This window comes from Neomonachus schauinslandi, chromosome 16 (genome assembly GCF_002201575.2).
Source record: "Neomonachus schauinslandi chromosome 16, ASM220157v2, whole genome shotgun sequence".
Lineage (NCBI taxonomy): Eukaryota > Metazoa > Chordata > Mammalia > Carnivora > Phocidae > Neomonachus > Neomonachus schauinslandi.
Window position 1 is genome coordinate 45173662 of NC_058418.1, and position 16060 is coordinate 45189721.

Consider the following 16060-nt stretch of genomic DNA (forward strand, 5'->3'; position numbering starts at 1 on the left):
TAGATTTTGGTGTTTCTCATTTTTTGTAAGTCATCAGTTTTATCTCTTTGATTTCTAGAGGATTTTAGACTCAAGGTTTCTTAGTTTTTTTTCATTAAGCCTCTCAACATTTAACTGACCCTTTTAATCTGAAGATTATAATTTCTTCAATTCAGGGAATTTTTCTTCTATTACTTTTAAATTAATTTCTATTTTTCATCTTGTAGTATTAAGACATTGGACCGGTAGATATCATCTTTCTGTTCCTTAACTTTTCTATTGTTTTCCATTCCTTTGCCCACTTACACACTAACTTATTTATAAGAATATTATTTATGGTCAGTTTTAGATTTCTCACTGACCCTTCTGCAGCTTGCTCATGGGTAGCTTTCATGCTCAGTGAACATAAACTATTTCTTTTTTTTTAATTTTATTTTATTATGTTATGTTAGTCACCATACAATACATCATTAGTTTTTCATAAACTATTTCCAACTGTGCCTGAAAAAACCCAGTTAGGGAAACAAGTTTAATGGGGAAATATCTGCTCTCCAAACTGGAACTCTTTGCTCTTTTCTGGCTATCTAAATCAGTTCACTTCATTGTTAGTGCAGACCTATGTGCATGTAGTAATCTTCATGCATGATTTCAGATGACCTAGAGAAAGACATTTTTTTAAATGGTTCTAGGAAAACGGGCATACTCATGCTGATGGGAGTGCCAATTGGTATAATTTCTTGAAGGATAATTGTGTAATATCTATCAAATTTTTAAATATGTCTTATCAGTCCTACTTCATGAATTTAATCCATACATATAGCAGAATAGGTACTCAAAGACTTATGTGCAAAAATATTCATTTCAGCTTCATTTTAGAAAAAAACTTGGAAACAGCCTGTATTCCTATCAATAGGAGGCTGGATAAACACAATTAGAAGCAATTTAAAAGAGCTAAAAGTACATGTACTAACCTGGATAAATTTCTAAGACATCTTTTTGAGTGAAAAAAAATCTATTTTTATATTTTAAAAGGACAACATAATATTATCTGTATTCTACAGATTCCTTTATATGTATGTAAGTGTATAAAGTTCTAGAACTTTATCTATATGACAAATTGTCATCTCTGGAGAACACAGCAAGTATGGGATTAGAGGTAGTATAGTCAAAGAGAAATTTAGACTTGCCTACAATGTTATAATGTTTTAGAAAGATAACATACATATATATGTATTACTTGTGCAATTTGAAATTAATTTTAAAAGAAAGGTCAGATAAATATACAAGTAACAATATGGAAATTATCCTAAATAAATTGTCAAGTGAAAACATAATGTTAGAATAGTGTTTTAGAAGACTTTCATTTGTGTAGGGGAAAAAAATAAGGGGGCATATACACATGTATATATGCATATACAAAGATGCATAAAATATCCCTGGAAGGATACCCCCCAAAATTGGTAACATAGACTGTCACAGAGGAAAGGACTTGAGTCATGGAGGGTCAAGATGGAGGAAGACTAACTTTTCAGTATGTTCTCTTGTGAACTGTTTGAACTTTTTACCATGCGTATGCACTTGTTAATTTTTTCTTTTATTAAGAAAGATAAGATTCACATATGTGAACATGAACTTTCAGAATATAGACCTAAGAGATTTTCCATGCGCATGGCATTCTGAAGTTAACTCAAATAGTATGAATAAAACCAACTCATTATTTCCAAATATCCCAGGAGCCTGAGAACAAAGGTGATCATTCAAAGGTGCGTATATACACGTCTTCCTGCATGATTCAAGAGCATCAGGAGACCCTGAAACGACTGTCTGAAGTCTGGCAAAAGGTGTCTGAACAGGATGATCTAATCCAGGAACTTCGAAATAAACTAGCCTGCAGTAACGCTTTGGTAAGTGACTTCTAGAATATTTTTCTGAGAGATCAAAAATAAAGCCATGAGGAAAGAAAGGAAGGAAAAATAGTCACCTAAAGTAATTTCTGTCAGCAAAATTCCTCAAATGTCTTATATATACTTACCCCCACCCTTTGTTCATATTCTCCATAGTTGCATGCCCCCAACCCACACTAAGTTTGAGATTCTAAAGAGACTTAAAATCTCTCACAACAACCTAAGTGCTCATCAATAGGGAAATGGTTGAAGAGATTTTTTTTAATGGTTAAAGAAATATCCATATTAAAAAAAAAGAAATATCCATACTGTGGAATAATATGCAGGCACGAAAAAGGATTAAGCAGACGATAAGAACTAAATGGAAGGATCGTTGTGATATATTGTTGAGAAAAGGTTGCAAAATCCTATGTATAGTTCAATTCCACTTTTGTTTTTTAAAGTCTTTGATTATAGTATAGAAGTACCTACTGTAAATTGCTTGTAGTGCACTGCCCCCTAGTAGAAATGAGAGTGGAGAGTAATTGGAGAGATTTCACTTATTTTTGATGCTTGGGTTTTGTTTGAATTATTTTCAACCAAGAACAAAAATTTCATGATTTTTAATTTTTTTTAAAGTCCATACATATCCACGTACTCCATAAAGAACTTCCTCCTTTAATTCTTGAACTTTGAATCCCGTCCTCTGATAGATTAGATGTCTTTCCATCACAGCTTCTAAAGAACCTTCTGCCTCATAAACTGGACCACACAGAGGTTCAGGAAGGAGTCCAAAATGTGGCCACGGGCAGACTCCAGACAAACCACTGTCTATGCCTTACTGAACTTTGATACAAGATTGAGAACCTAATTCTTTCTCTGTTGCAAGCCCACAGGAAGTATGTGATGAATTACGTAATATTACAACAAACTTAGGCTGAAAAAAGGAACACCCTGCCAAAATAGTACTAGTAATAATCACATTACACTGATCATTCAGCATAACTGACCTACACTCATTTGCAGGTTCTAGAGCGTGAAGAGGCTTTGATAAAATTACAAGCGGACTTTGCTTCCTATACAGCCACCCACAGACATCCTCCTAGTTCCTCAGAAGATTGTGAAGACATTAAAAAGGTGGGAGAACTTTTGCTTATTTGTGCCTGGGGGGGGGGGGTCGAGTTGAGTTGGGTTTGATTCTGGGTTTTCTCACTTATTTTTTATTTTTACATAATATTTTTATATTTGTGTGACCTTGATTGGCCCTGCTACAAGGATACTGTGTGTAATGTATGCCAAGTCCCAAGGAATATGTCTGGCAGTATTCAGTTTTAAAGCCGAATTTTGGAATTGCACCTGCTTCTTAACCCCCTCTCAACCGCATGCCCAAACAAGACACGGACTCTGGTTGGCTTGCTGGGTTCGAAAGGACCATCCAGCTTTCTAGTTTCTAGTTGGAGTTGAACCAAATTTAGGAAAGACTATTTATTCAAATTTAGTCCTTCAAAAACTCGATATTTTCAAAATTCAAAGCCATCTCAAAAACTGATTCTAATAATGAATAAGCATTTAAACCATGTAAACAAATGGCAAGATTTGACCAACCAATAGTCAAAACTATGTTCAGTGCTATCCTAGGTGAGATCTTTTTTTTAATTTTTATTTTTATTCCAGTTAGTTAACATACCGTGTTATATTAGTTTCAAGTATACAATATAATGATTCAACACTTCCATACATCACCCGGTGCTTATCATGACAAGTGCACTCCTTAATTTTCAGCACCTATTTAACCCATCCCTCCACCCACCTCCCCTCTGGTAACCTTCAATTTCTTCTCTGTAATTAAGAGTCTGTTTCTTGATCTGTCTCTCTTTTTTTTCCCTTTGCTCATTTGTTTTGTTTCTTAAATTCCACATATGAGTGAAATCACATGGTACTTGTCTTTCTCTAACTGACTTATTTTACTTAGCATAATGCTCTTTAGCTCTATCCACATCATTGCAAATGGCAAGATTTCATTCTTTTTGTGGCTGAATTATATTCCATTATATATATACATATATATATATACATATATATATATATATATATATATATCTCACATCTTCTTTATCCATTCATCAATTGATGGGCATGTGGGCTGCTTTCATATCTTAGCTATTTGTAAATGAACCTGCAATAAACATTGAGGTGCATGTTTCCGTTTGAATTCGTGTTCTTGTATTCTTTGGGTAAATAGCCAGTAGTGAGATTGCTGGCTCATAAGGTAGTTCTATGTTTAAGTTTTTGAGGAAACTCCATACTGTTTTCCACAGTGAGTGCATCAGTTTGCATTTCCTAGGTGAGATCTTAAGTCAGTCGTACCTGAACCTGAAGTCCAAGGCAAAGCTAGCCACCTGAGGCCACACTGTGGGCAGGCTTGCTAATCCTGAAATAGCAGCAAAGGGGGGTGTGGCAAAGAGAGTAAACAACACATATAAGCTCTCCAAGCATCCCTTAGTGCAGGGACAGAGACTCCTCTTTCCAGGACTCTCTGATGTAGAAAGTTTCAGTGAATGAGGAATCAATATTGAATTTTGGAGTTCCTCCTTGGACATCTGTCAATATTTATTTTAAAGGTCAATTCCATGTTATTCACGTCCTGACCTATAGCAAGATCTCATAACACCCCCATTTTTTGTCTGAAAAATGTCTTTATTTCTCCCATACTCTTTTATTTTTTGCATAGTGGCTAAAAACACGTAACATTAAATTTGCCAAGTTAATCACATTTAAGTGTACATTTCAGTCATGATATTTACACTGTTGTGCAACAGTTCTCTAGAACTTTTTCATCTTGCAAAACTGAAACTCTATATTGACTAAACACTAATGCCTCTTTACCACACCATTTTTTTAAATGGTGCAGACTTCCCCCTCCTCCCCGCCTCAGCCCCTAGCACGTACTACTCCCCTCTCTGTCTCTCTGGATTTGCCAATTCCAGACATTCGGCATTTTAGAAAGCATTCTTGCCCCATGTCCTCATCCTGCCCTGCTCCTGTCTTACCTGCCCAGATACTGAAGCACTTGCAGGAGCAGAAAGACAGCCAGTGCCTGCATGTGGAGGAGTACCAGAACCTGGTGAAGGACTTGCGCATGGAGCTAGAGGCCGTGTCAGAGCAGAAGAAAAACATCATGAAGGGTAAACCAGGAGCAGGGGGCTAGGGGAGGGGGCAGCGGGGAGAGGCAGAAGGAAGCCGGAGCTCTCTTCTGAGCAAGGAGCACTCTGTCCCTTCCCGCCATAGACATGATGAAGCTGGAGCTGGACTTGCATGGGCTGCGGGAGGAGACATCTGCCCATATGGAGAGGAAGGATAAGGAGGTTGCCATCCTGCAACGGCGGCTGCAGGAGCTACAGATGCAGTTCACGGAGACCCAGAAGCTGGGCTTGAAGAAAGACAAGGTAGGACAAGAGGAGCTCTCTGGTTAGAACCTCCAACAGGACAGGTGTGAGGGCAGACCTTGACCAGAGCTGGCCCTGCAGCTCTGCACCCACTGTGATTGCCTGGGCAACATCAACACATGAACAATGAGACTGCAGGTTCTTTAGGCCCAGAGGCAGTTCTGAGCACTTCTTTGGGACTTTTCATAGCACATAATAAATAAATAAAATACCCATTGTCCAAGGACCTTAATAGAGATGTTGACTCTATAAGAGGTTCTTCTCCAGCCCTGCAACGTAGAGAGTTTGGGACACACTTGCATTGTTCTTTTATGCTTTTGTTTATGCTTGATAGTGGAAAGAAATGCTTTAAATATTGTGTAGCCTTATTAAGAACTTCAAGTGCATGTCAATATATAAAATGACAAATATCTTATAAATATGCATATCCGGCAGTTTGAAAATATTAATGGAACTATGCCCTAGAAGATCTGTAGTTGCCAATATAAATCAACGTCCTGGAAAAGCCTAGGAATGGAAGTAAGGACAGAAAGGTTGTAAAACCAATGCAAGTTTGTGTAGTCAGCACAGTTCCAACTCTACACTTTTATCAGAGATAGCAGAAATCGTCCAACTGATTGACTGGCTGGTCATTCAGGCTCCCTATTTGAAGGTTCAGAGGGGATCCATTAGGAAAAATGGAAGTATCTGGAGAGATAACCACATGCCGCCAGGAGTCTGGCTGAGAAAACAGCTTTGAGTAATTCATATATTCATTCAACCAGTATTTTTGAGCTCCTGTGATAAGCCAAGCACCATTCTAGGCACTAAGAATATAATAACACATGCAACATTCCTACTCCCCTGGAGCTTACATTCTAGTACAGAGAGACAGACAATAAACAAATCACAAAACTAATATATAATGTAATGCCAGGTACTGATAAATTCCTCCAACAGTTTGGTAGCTGTTTCACACAGGGTGGTCATTTGGGCAGAGATTTGAATGAAGTGAGGGAGCTACCCAGGCAGAGAGGTCTTGAGGAAAAATATTCCAAGCAGAGGGAGTAGCAAGTGCGAGAGCCCTCAGGTAGGAGTCTGCTTAGAATATTCCAGGAGACAAGCTGAAGCCAGGAGGGATACGGGTGGCAAGAGGTAAGGTCAGACCAGATCATGAGCATCCCAGCAGGTTGCTGTAAGGACAGTGGCCTTTTTGGAGCCAGTGGAGGGTTTTGAGGAAAGGCAGAACAAGATCTGACTTAGGTTTTCAGAGGCCCCCCTCTGGCTGCTGTGTTGGGAACGGCCTGACTTGAGGCAGGGAGCAGAGGTAGGAGACTATGTGATACAGGCAAGAGAAGCTAGTGGCTAGAGAGGGCTCAGGACAATCTGTACCTGGCTTCCCTGGGTCGCCGTTCAGGCGTTTATCAGCGTTCACCCTTTGCTTTCTTTAGCTCCTCCAAGAGAAAGATGAAATGCTGCATGAGCTCGAGAAGGAACTGGCACAGGTTCAGAACAGCCTCATGAAAAAGGAGATGGAGTTGGAGAAGCAGCAACGAATGACAACAGAACTTGAAATCACCCTCCAGGAGGTGAAGCAGGATAAGTCCAGGGCAGAGTGTGGGGCCCTGCGAGCTGAAATCCAGAAGCTGAAGGACTGTCTCGAAGATGCCCAACAGCAGCAGAAGCTGGCCGGTGAGGCCCCCGGCAGACAGGAGTCCCCACTACACTTCAAACCCTCAGGGCTAGAGCATTCCCCCCTCTTTCTCTGAATGGCCACTTCCTGCTCCTTTCCCCACTCCTCTCTCCAGACCTTCTCCTGATCTCATGGCACATCTCACAGGGATCACAATGCCCTCGCAAGCTCCTTCACTCACCCCTAACTGGGAAGGTGAACTGCTGAACGCACACGCCCGCTGGTTTCCCAGCAGCCTTCACTGAAGTTCACCTTTCCCCATCACAGGGAGGACAGGGCTCAGTACTTTGCTTCTGTGCACTGTGTTCCTCCCCATCTTCTCCAGGACCTTCGTCACACAATTTACTCTTCCCTCCCTTAGACACCTTCTCTCCCCTTCGTTGCTTCCCAACACATTCTTTTCTGTGCAGCCTGCGCTGCGGATCATGTCCTTGCTCCTCTGCTGAAATTGTTTCTCAGAGGTCACCGATAACTTCTTGCCCTGGGCATGGACTTTCCCTTGGGGGGATGAAAACGATCAGAAATTAGGTACTGGTAATGGTTGCATACCTTTGTGAGTATTGCAGAAACCACTGACCTGTATGCTTTAAAGGGTTAAATGTTATGTTAGGTGAGTGACATATCAGTTTGGGGGGGAAGGTCCATACTGTGGCCTCCTTCCCCACCCTCCTTTAACTGTGTGTGTCTGGATGTGTTGTTGGCCTCCCACACTCAACAATTGTTTCCCATTTTGGAGATGTAACAGGTCCCTTCTTCTTTCACAAATCTCATCGTTTCCTCTTTTCCCTCCTTCTCTGACAGTAGTCATCCCTCCCTTAAACTCTGCCCTCCCCCCTCTACTCTCTTTCTCAGCACAACTCCAAAACCTAGAGCCCCAGCCCTGACTTGGCACCTGTGGTCACTCCTGTCTTTAGAGAGTAGCTCCGCCTGGGCAACCCACCTTCCCCTCTAACTCAGCATTCCCCAAACTGAACTTTCTCTTCCCTGCTTAGAAAAGAAATTCCTCCTCCTTCTTCCAAGGTATATCATTATTTCTGCAGTGACACCATCTTTCTTCCAGTATCCCAGGCTGAAAAATGGAGACAAGGGTGATATTTAAAACAGAAACAATAGTTGAAACTTTAGGATATAGGAACATATTTGGTGTGGAGAAACTCCAGTAAGCAACTTATCTGATAGGGGTAGGGACTAAAAGGATATTGTAGGAAGTCTTTCTCCATTTAATACATTCCAATTTTCCTAAAATACTCTTTATGCCAGGTCTCTGCTCAAGAACCCACTAAATTAATTCTGAACATTTCTCTCTGGCTTTCAAAATCCTCCAAAACCCCCTCCTATTCATGCACTCACTCAGCGGTCTCCCAGCACTCCTTCCCATTTTCCTTTCCAGTCAAACCAATCTCTTCCCATCCTCTTCCCACTTGCCTCTCCCATTCCATTCCTATGCATTTGCTCTAACATTCCCCCCATCTGGAATTCCCTTCCTCCTCCTTTTTCTCAGGCCCAGCGCCATCTCTGTTCCTCCGTAAGTCCATCCCCGACTGTTCTCACCCACATTGACCTTGCTTCACAGGAGTTCACTGTGAGTGCACACTTCACATGGCTGTGTTCTCTATGTCATGTGGGCCAGTTATGTCTCCCTTGCAAGACTCTAAACTCCGTTAGGGTCAGGATTTGTCCCTATCGACAGGATGAGTCACGTAAGAGATACTGAGCAATTTATATTGATTTGTTTAACTTTAGTCCAGAAGCAGTCCACAGCTCAGGGATAGCTGAAGACAGATCATTTAACAGGGCTCCTTAGGAGTGATAATGAGTTGGAGAGAAAAGAGAAAAGGTTGGAAATTGAAGTAGGTCACAAAATGAAGGAACAGACTTTTTAACTGGTCTTCTTTGAGAGTCTGATCTTCACACATATCCCCTTCTCCCATGCACATGTGCCTGACTTGTCTGCTGGGTTCCACAGCTCAGCAAGCTGCCCAGTACAAAGAAGAGACCCTTCTGGCAAAGAGTAACCTGGAGGATGCACAGAGGAAACTGCAAAGCTACCTTTTCCTGGAGAAGCAGAAGACGGAGACCATTCAGGAGCTGCAGAGAGAGCTTCAGAAGCTGCAGAAGGATTCCTTGATGGCTGGAGAGGAACTCGCACCCAACAGGTACTACCGTGTTACCTCCAGAGAGAGGCTCTGTCTCTGGTGAGCTGGTCTGGGCACGGCAGCAGCTGCCTGGGAATGAGATAACAAGCCCAATGCAGCCGGCTCACCATCTGCCAACACAGACACCAGAGTCTGTCTTCCTGTTGTTGCCATTTTGCTTTAGGAAGCGGATAGAGGAGCTGACGTTAGAACTCTCTGAGGCCCGGAGGAAGCTTGAAAGTTCAGAAAAGGAAAAGAGGCAGTTTCAGAAGACAACGACTGAGCAGGATATGAAGCTGAATGAACTGCTAGATCGTCTAAAACTCCTTCAACACCAGGTATAAAGGGCAAGTACGCTGCCAGCCCAAGCATCTGCTCTACTTGAGATTAAATATATTAGTCTTTATTTGGGAAGATGCCACCCCAAATCCATTCAAACTAATTGTCCAGAATTTGTGTTAGAATGCTAAGCCAGCCTATCAGCTCTGATTCCCATGACCGATAATAAGCATTTTCAAGGGCTAAGCTTAAAAACAGAGGACAATGCTGGGGTTTTTTTATAGGATTCGAAACCTATCCTTGTCAGTCATTTTAAAGTCTTTGATCTCTGAATTATTCTTTTTGTGCTTTTCTAAGATTTTTTAAAAATTTATTCAAAGAGCTTTTTATGTGGAAATATTTGGTAAGTGGGAGAGAAGGTTTATGCTGTGGGAAGGTTGGTATATCTAATTAGACAAAAAAAATATTGCTGAACATCTGAGGAAACTTTTTTTATTATCTATGCTAAGAAACCAAGGAGTTGCCCTCATATTTATCTCAGCCATTTTCTTTGTCTGGGGGCGTGGGTGTTGTTTTGTTTTTTCAAAAATATACAGCCTAAGACTGTCTTTCAGGACAGTGTTTTTAAAAAAAGAAAGAAAGAAAGAAAAAGAAAAACAGGGTTTATTTATTTATTTATGTGAGAGAGCAAGCACAAGTGGGGGCAGGAGCCAAGGGAGAGGGAGAAGCAGGCTCCCTGCAGAGCAGGGAGCCGGATGTGGGGCTTGATTCCAGGACCCCGGGATCATGACCTGAGCCGAAGGCAGACTCTTAGCTGACTGAGCCACCCAGGTGCCCTCTTTCAGGCCAGTCTTTATTTCTCAGCACAGAGAGCAAGCCTCCGCCAAAAGCAGTCTAACAGAGGAGCTTCAGGAGGTGACAAGATTACTGGAGGAGAAACGGGAGCAGTTGAAAAAGAGCAAAGAACAGGAGAAGTTGCTGGAGCAAGAGCTTGAGACATTCCGACAGGAGGAAAAAAAGAAAGAAAAAATGGTGAGAAGGAGAGTCCAGAAGAGCTGGGTTCATGAATCCAGGGCAAGGCTTGAGCCCCACTGAGCCTGGCAGGATACAGAGGCCGTGGGGGCTCAAACCTTTGGAGAGAAGGGAGGGAAGGTAAGAAAGGCAAGTGAGCAGGAGAGAGAAGGCCCAAGACACCACAGGCTGCAGCATGGAGTTCTGTGCATGGGCAGGAGGAGCAGGCTTCTATGGGAGCCTGAGGTAACACCTCTTTTCTGGGCTTTGTTCTCAATGGGGGAGCAGACAAAGGAAAATTTGAGGATGTTGGAGGAGGAAAATGAGACTGTCAAAGCACAGTTGATGCAATGTTCCGCGCAGCTGGAGTCCTCTCTCAGCAAACAAAACGCCTCCCAGCAAGTCATCCAAGAGCTAAATAATGAGGTGAGTTGACAGAAACCCTGAGGGAGTGAGAAACTTGAACCCTGGGACCCTTGACCTGAAATCAGTACTTATCTCTCCTCCACCACAGAAATGCAGCTAAATGCCCAGCCCACGTGCATCCTGTGGTGCCTCTAACTCCACTTCTCTCCTTGAAGTGGGGGTAACCCTCCCGCACCCGCTTGCTTAGCCAAAGAAACGTTTCTTCCACTTGTGGAAGGTCTTATGTAATATCTGCTGGAGCGCCCAAACTTCCTGGGCTTTGGCAGCAATATTCCACAGCAACATTTCAGACAAGACTTGAGTGAGTCCACTGTTGGGGCAATTGGCTAGGGAACACTACCAAAAATGGTGCCAAAGCACAAAAAAAGGGACGGAAAGGGAGACAGCTATTTATCATTACACAAATAAAGATGACAGAAAAGAGTAAATGGCAGCTAACAAATACAGGCACCATGCTTGAAGTCAGTCATCATTTATTGACTGTCTACTTATGTCCTTCACATGCCTTCCATCTGCTTGACTCCCAACAAGATAGAGATTACTATGATCCTCATTTTACAGAGAAAAGGAAGGCTGGGGCTCAAGGTAACTGATCAGTAAGTGATGAGATGGACCACTGTTTGCACCTGGATCATCTAGCTCTGACACCTAACCTCTTTCCCCTTCATCATGAACAGCAGTACTTTCCCTAACTGAATATATGTCATCCTTCTTCAGGAAACAAATACAGCATCTTGATAGGTGGTCTCTTGGGTTACAAATGAAAGACAAAGCAGCTCTGATTCCTTGATAATTTAAGAATAAAAAAATGTTAGTCTTAAAATATTGTGGACTATGCAAAGTATAAGAACAGCACTGCCCAGTGGAGCTTTCTGTGATGAAGGAAGAGTTCTATATGAGAGCTCTCTAATATACAATATCTACTAGCCATATGAGGCTGTTGACTGCTTGGAATATGGCTTTGTATGACTAAGGAACTGAATTTTTAATTTTAATATTAACTAATTTTAGTTTCATTTAAATGTAAATAGCCTCATGTGGCTAGTGGCTACCATATTAGATAGCACAGAAACTGACATTTCTGGAGTTTTGTCCTCCCACGATATAAATCTCTCCTTTGCTGTGGTCCAGAGTTAAGGTCTGAGTCACTGAGACCCCCAAGGAACCTCCCTGAAGATAAGGGATATTACCTTAGTATTTAATATGGACCTATTATCATGTTTGCCAAAAGAAAGATAGCCATGTAAATGTGGAAGCAAATGCATTCATTTCAGAATTCGTTGATGGAAATCAGGAGACTAGAGGGGGTTTTTTGTGTGTATAAGCATGTTCAACTTTTTAAACGCATACCTCGTATATAGTAGATGTATTATCAGTTGAAACAGTCATTAGAAAGAGACTTAGTTTTGCATTCTAAAATGCATTTTCTTTCATCAGTATTCCATATTTCAGTTTTTAAAGTTACCATCTGAAAGCAATAGATCTTGAGATTTTTTTCATCTCTGATTCGAGGACATTTTTCCACTACATTTTATAATTAATTACTGTTAATAAGAAAGCTAATTTATTTTACATATTCTGTATTTGGACTTCTTCTTGAACCCACTTCTAAGCAGTAATAGTTCTTCAGTTGCTTCTCATGGATTTTCTAGGTAGATGATTATATCATTTGCAAGCAACAACAATTCTCTAAACCTTTGTAATATTTATTTTTTTTTATTTTTTTATTTTTTTGCCTTATTGCATTGGACAGTACCTACAGTTTGGTGTTTAACAGTAGCATCCTTTTCTTGCTTTTAACATTAATAGAATACAACTGTTTGGGTATGATGTTCTTTGTAATATGGTGAATAAAATTAATTAATTGATCCTTATTTTGGCCCATCCTTGTGTTACCAGTATGAGTCCCGGTGGTGCATCATGTATTACTCTTTTAAAACAATACTTGGAATGTTCTAGGAAGTAAAATAAGGCCAGGATGACTGGAGTGTAGTAATCAAGGAGGATATTGGTATAGGATGAGAGTAGAGAGATAGGTAGGGGTAGACATTGTGGCCTCTCTTAAGCAATTTAGGGTTTTATTCTAGGAGCAATGAAAAGACATTGATGAAATTTCCTTAAAGGGGCTGGAGAGGTGATTTGAGCTAAGTTTTAAAAATATAACTCTGACTAATATGTGGAAATTTATTGCAGAGAGGGGTAGGTATGGAAATGAGGGATCCAGTTAGGAGACTATTGCCATTCAAGCTAGCGTGGCATCAGTGAAGACAGAATGAACAAATTCATGATGTGTTTTGGCAGCAGAACTGACCAAACTAATGATGGACTGAATGTGAGAGGAAGCAAGGAATCAAGGATGACTTAATGAAACCCACCTTTAAAACCATCTAGGCTTAATGCTTTTGGTGAGGGAGACAGTACATCTTTATGAGAACTTTTATTAAAACTCCTTGATTGTATAATTTACATATATCTATATATAGGTTTTCAGTATCTTTCTCCAAGCTAAACCACTGATGTTAGAGAAATTTAAAATAAAGCCTCCAAACTCCAATGGACTTTTAGTTCATAACAGTCTTCCCAACTTACCCTTTTCTCTTTAAAAAAACATACCCCTCCTTTCTTCCCCAGATTTCCCTGTGGTTTTGCCACAGCTTCTTTGTCCCAGATTGCAATTCACTTTCATTCCCAAATAAACCCATCTTTTGCTGGTAATTTTTTTTTTTTGCTGGTAATTTTTAAAAAATAAAAACAATAAATAATACAAATGATAAATAATATATATCTATTACATATAAATAAGTAATACAAAATCAATTAATTAAGCTTCTGTGATTTATGTCACCACCTTTCTTTTTGTTATCTCGCCTCTGTGATGACATTTCCTGATTTGGCCACCAATTATCAAGAGCTTAGTGAGTTACAGTTTCTTCAGTGATTCCCCTGGTTTATTGGGCAGACCAGTTGACTCCATGTTTTCAGAAGTCCCCAAAAAAGATGCATTTCTTTTTCCAGAAAACCAAATTATTTTATCTTTAGGAATGGTTTCATTCCCGGGACATGTAAATATAGGGTCAGCAGTACAATCTAACACTTCTCATCTCACCAGTTCTTAGAGTTCAGGATACTCAAAATTCCATCTGAAAAAATAATAAACTTCAAGCACGGAGCTGTTACTGAAGAAAACCCAATGGAGTATGTTTCTATGTGGATGGGGGTGTATTAAAATATCAAAGAACAGATAAAATACCAAAGAACAGAAGTTGGGCATGTGAATTTCTAAGGTCTCCCTTCTGCTTCCAGATTTGGAAGTAGATCTCTGCCCTGTACTTAAAAGTATTTAATAACATGGCTAGTTACTTAGCATGTTCATGACCGTACTCACAGCTAGGTAGTAATTTATACCTTACTAAGCCCTTTTTACAAACTATATAATCTTATTTGATCATCACCAAAACTCTATGAAACAGATGAAAGTAACTGGCTTGCAGAAGAGGAAACTGAGGCTCAGAGAGATTAAGTAAATGACAGAACCACAACCTCTAACTCCAGATCTCAATTCCTTTTAACTATAGCATGAGTACAGACTCATTACTAAGTTTAAGACACAGACTTCAGTTTTTAAACATGCTCTACCAGAACCACATGTTCAGTGCATCCCTAATTCCAAACATTGCCATACAAAATATTTCATTCAGTCAAAAACAATGATTTAGTATTTACTGAGCACATATTATATGCCATGCCCTGAGCTATAGGCAGTGGGGATACAGGATTGAAGGAAGTAAACACAGTCCTGCTTTCATGGTGCAAGTCTAGTGGATTATGTCAGGAACTAAGAAAGGCATAAAATGTACAAATGAAATGTTGTATCATGGTTCCTAAACTAGAACTGAATTCCAGATCTTTATTAAAGACTACAGAGTCTGTGAAAGGGATTATTCATGTACTTGATACATCATGGCCCAGTACTGCCAGTACTCCTTGTTTGCGGGGGACCTGCTAACTTAGAAGGGGAAGTGTGAGGAGAGGGGTGCAGAAGAGCCTGGAAAGGCAGCTGTTCTTTTTATAACAGTGAGGGGAGGGTGGGGGCCTTATCACAGACTGCTCTGTCTGTTAGTACAGAGGGAAGAGCCCAGCTCTTGTCCATTTCCTGTAGACACAGAGGATACCTCTGTAGGTATGAACCTTGATAGTGATGTTTCCCCTCCTAAAGCTAGTCCTTCAGAAGGAGGCCTTAGAGAGCCTGCAGGTCCAGCTGGAGAAGGCTGTGCAGAAGGAGAAGCAATATCTCCAGACCATGGTCAGTAAAGAAGCCTATGAGGAATTGTCCCGAAAGTCAATCGCCTGCCAAGATGACCTGACACAGACTCTCGAGAAGGTAAGCCATACCCTCTCATCTCCAGGGCTTTTTGGGGCAAAGAAATGTCCGAGTAGCTCGAGAAGTGCAAGAGTCAATCCCCTGCACAATTGGCTATCACCAGGACCACCTGCATCCTGAGCTAGGATGTCCTTCCAGGGAAGGCCTGCCTCCTCATAGTGAGGCTTTTTTGGGGTGGGAGAAAGGGATCACAAAGAACGAAGCCAAATCTAACGAGTCTTTCTGCCCACAGGTGATCCAGGGGCAAAGTTTTCCCAAAACCTAAGTTGTCTGGGCAATTTGTGCCCCACTCAGTGCTGATCATGCCTAGCTGATCAGAGAACTGGAAAAAGAGGAAATGGGGTAGGGGAACGAAGATGTAGAAAATCAACCACTGTCACTTCCCACCCCTCCCTGGGACACTAGAAGTGACCAGGTGTCTGCTACCCTGAGCAGAGGATGGGGAGGGACTGGAACCCTTCTCCATTCAGCACTCAATAGAATGGGCCAAAGAACTGTGACAGCCATTCTTATCCCCTTTGTCTTTATGGAAGCTCAATCATACGACCTCAGAGACCAAGAGCCTGCACCGAACCCTGGCACAGGCCCAAGAGAGGAAAGTTCAGCTGGAAGATGAAATCATTGCTTACGAGGAGAGGATGAAAAAGCTCAACATGGAATTAAAAAAACTGCAGGGCTTCCAACAGCAGAGCGAGCTAGAGGTGAGGAGCAGCCAGGAGCTCAGGCTATCTTCCTGTTCCAGGTCCCCAGGGTCTCTCTCTTCTTGCCCCTGAGCTCTTTAGTACAGAGCCATTCCTTTTGGCTAACGGGTTCTCCATTTGCTGGCTCAGGGAGCTTCAGGCAAAGGC

At 41.2% G+C, this 16060-nt stretch overlaps 1 protein-coding gene across 1 annotated transcript in view; it reads left to right on the forward strand.

Moving 5' to 3' along the window:
* The window catches only part of PMFBP1 (polyamine modulated factor 1 binding protein 1), a 42306-nt gene that overhangs the window by 21340 nt on the left and 4906 nt on the right, over positions 1–16060 (forward strand). The window contains exons 5-15 of the mRNA XM_021705538.1: positions 1713–1883; positions 2889–2999; positions 4921–5047; positions 5151–5308; positions 6739–6979; positions 8947–9136; positions 9300–9453; positions 10259–10426; positions 10694–10831; positions 15048–15212; positions 15746–15913. Coding sequence (XP_021561213.1) covers positions 1713–1883; positions 2889–2999; positions 4921–5047; positions 5151–5308; positions 6739–6979; positions 8947–9136; positions 9300–9453; positions 10259–10426; positions 10694–10831; positions 15048–15212; positions 15746–15913 — 1791 coding nt within the window. The remainder of the gene's footprint in view (positions 1–1712; positions 1884–2888; positions 3000–4920; positions 5048–5150; positions 5309–6738; positions 6980–8946; positions 9137–9299; positions 9454–10258; positions 10427–10693; positions 10832–15047; positions 15213–15745; positions 15914–16060) is intronic.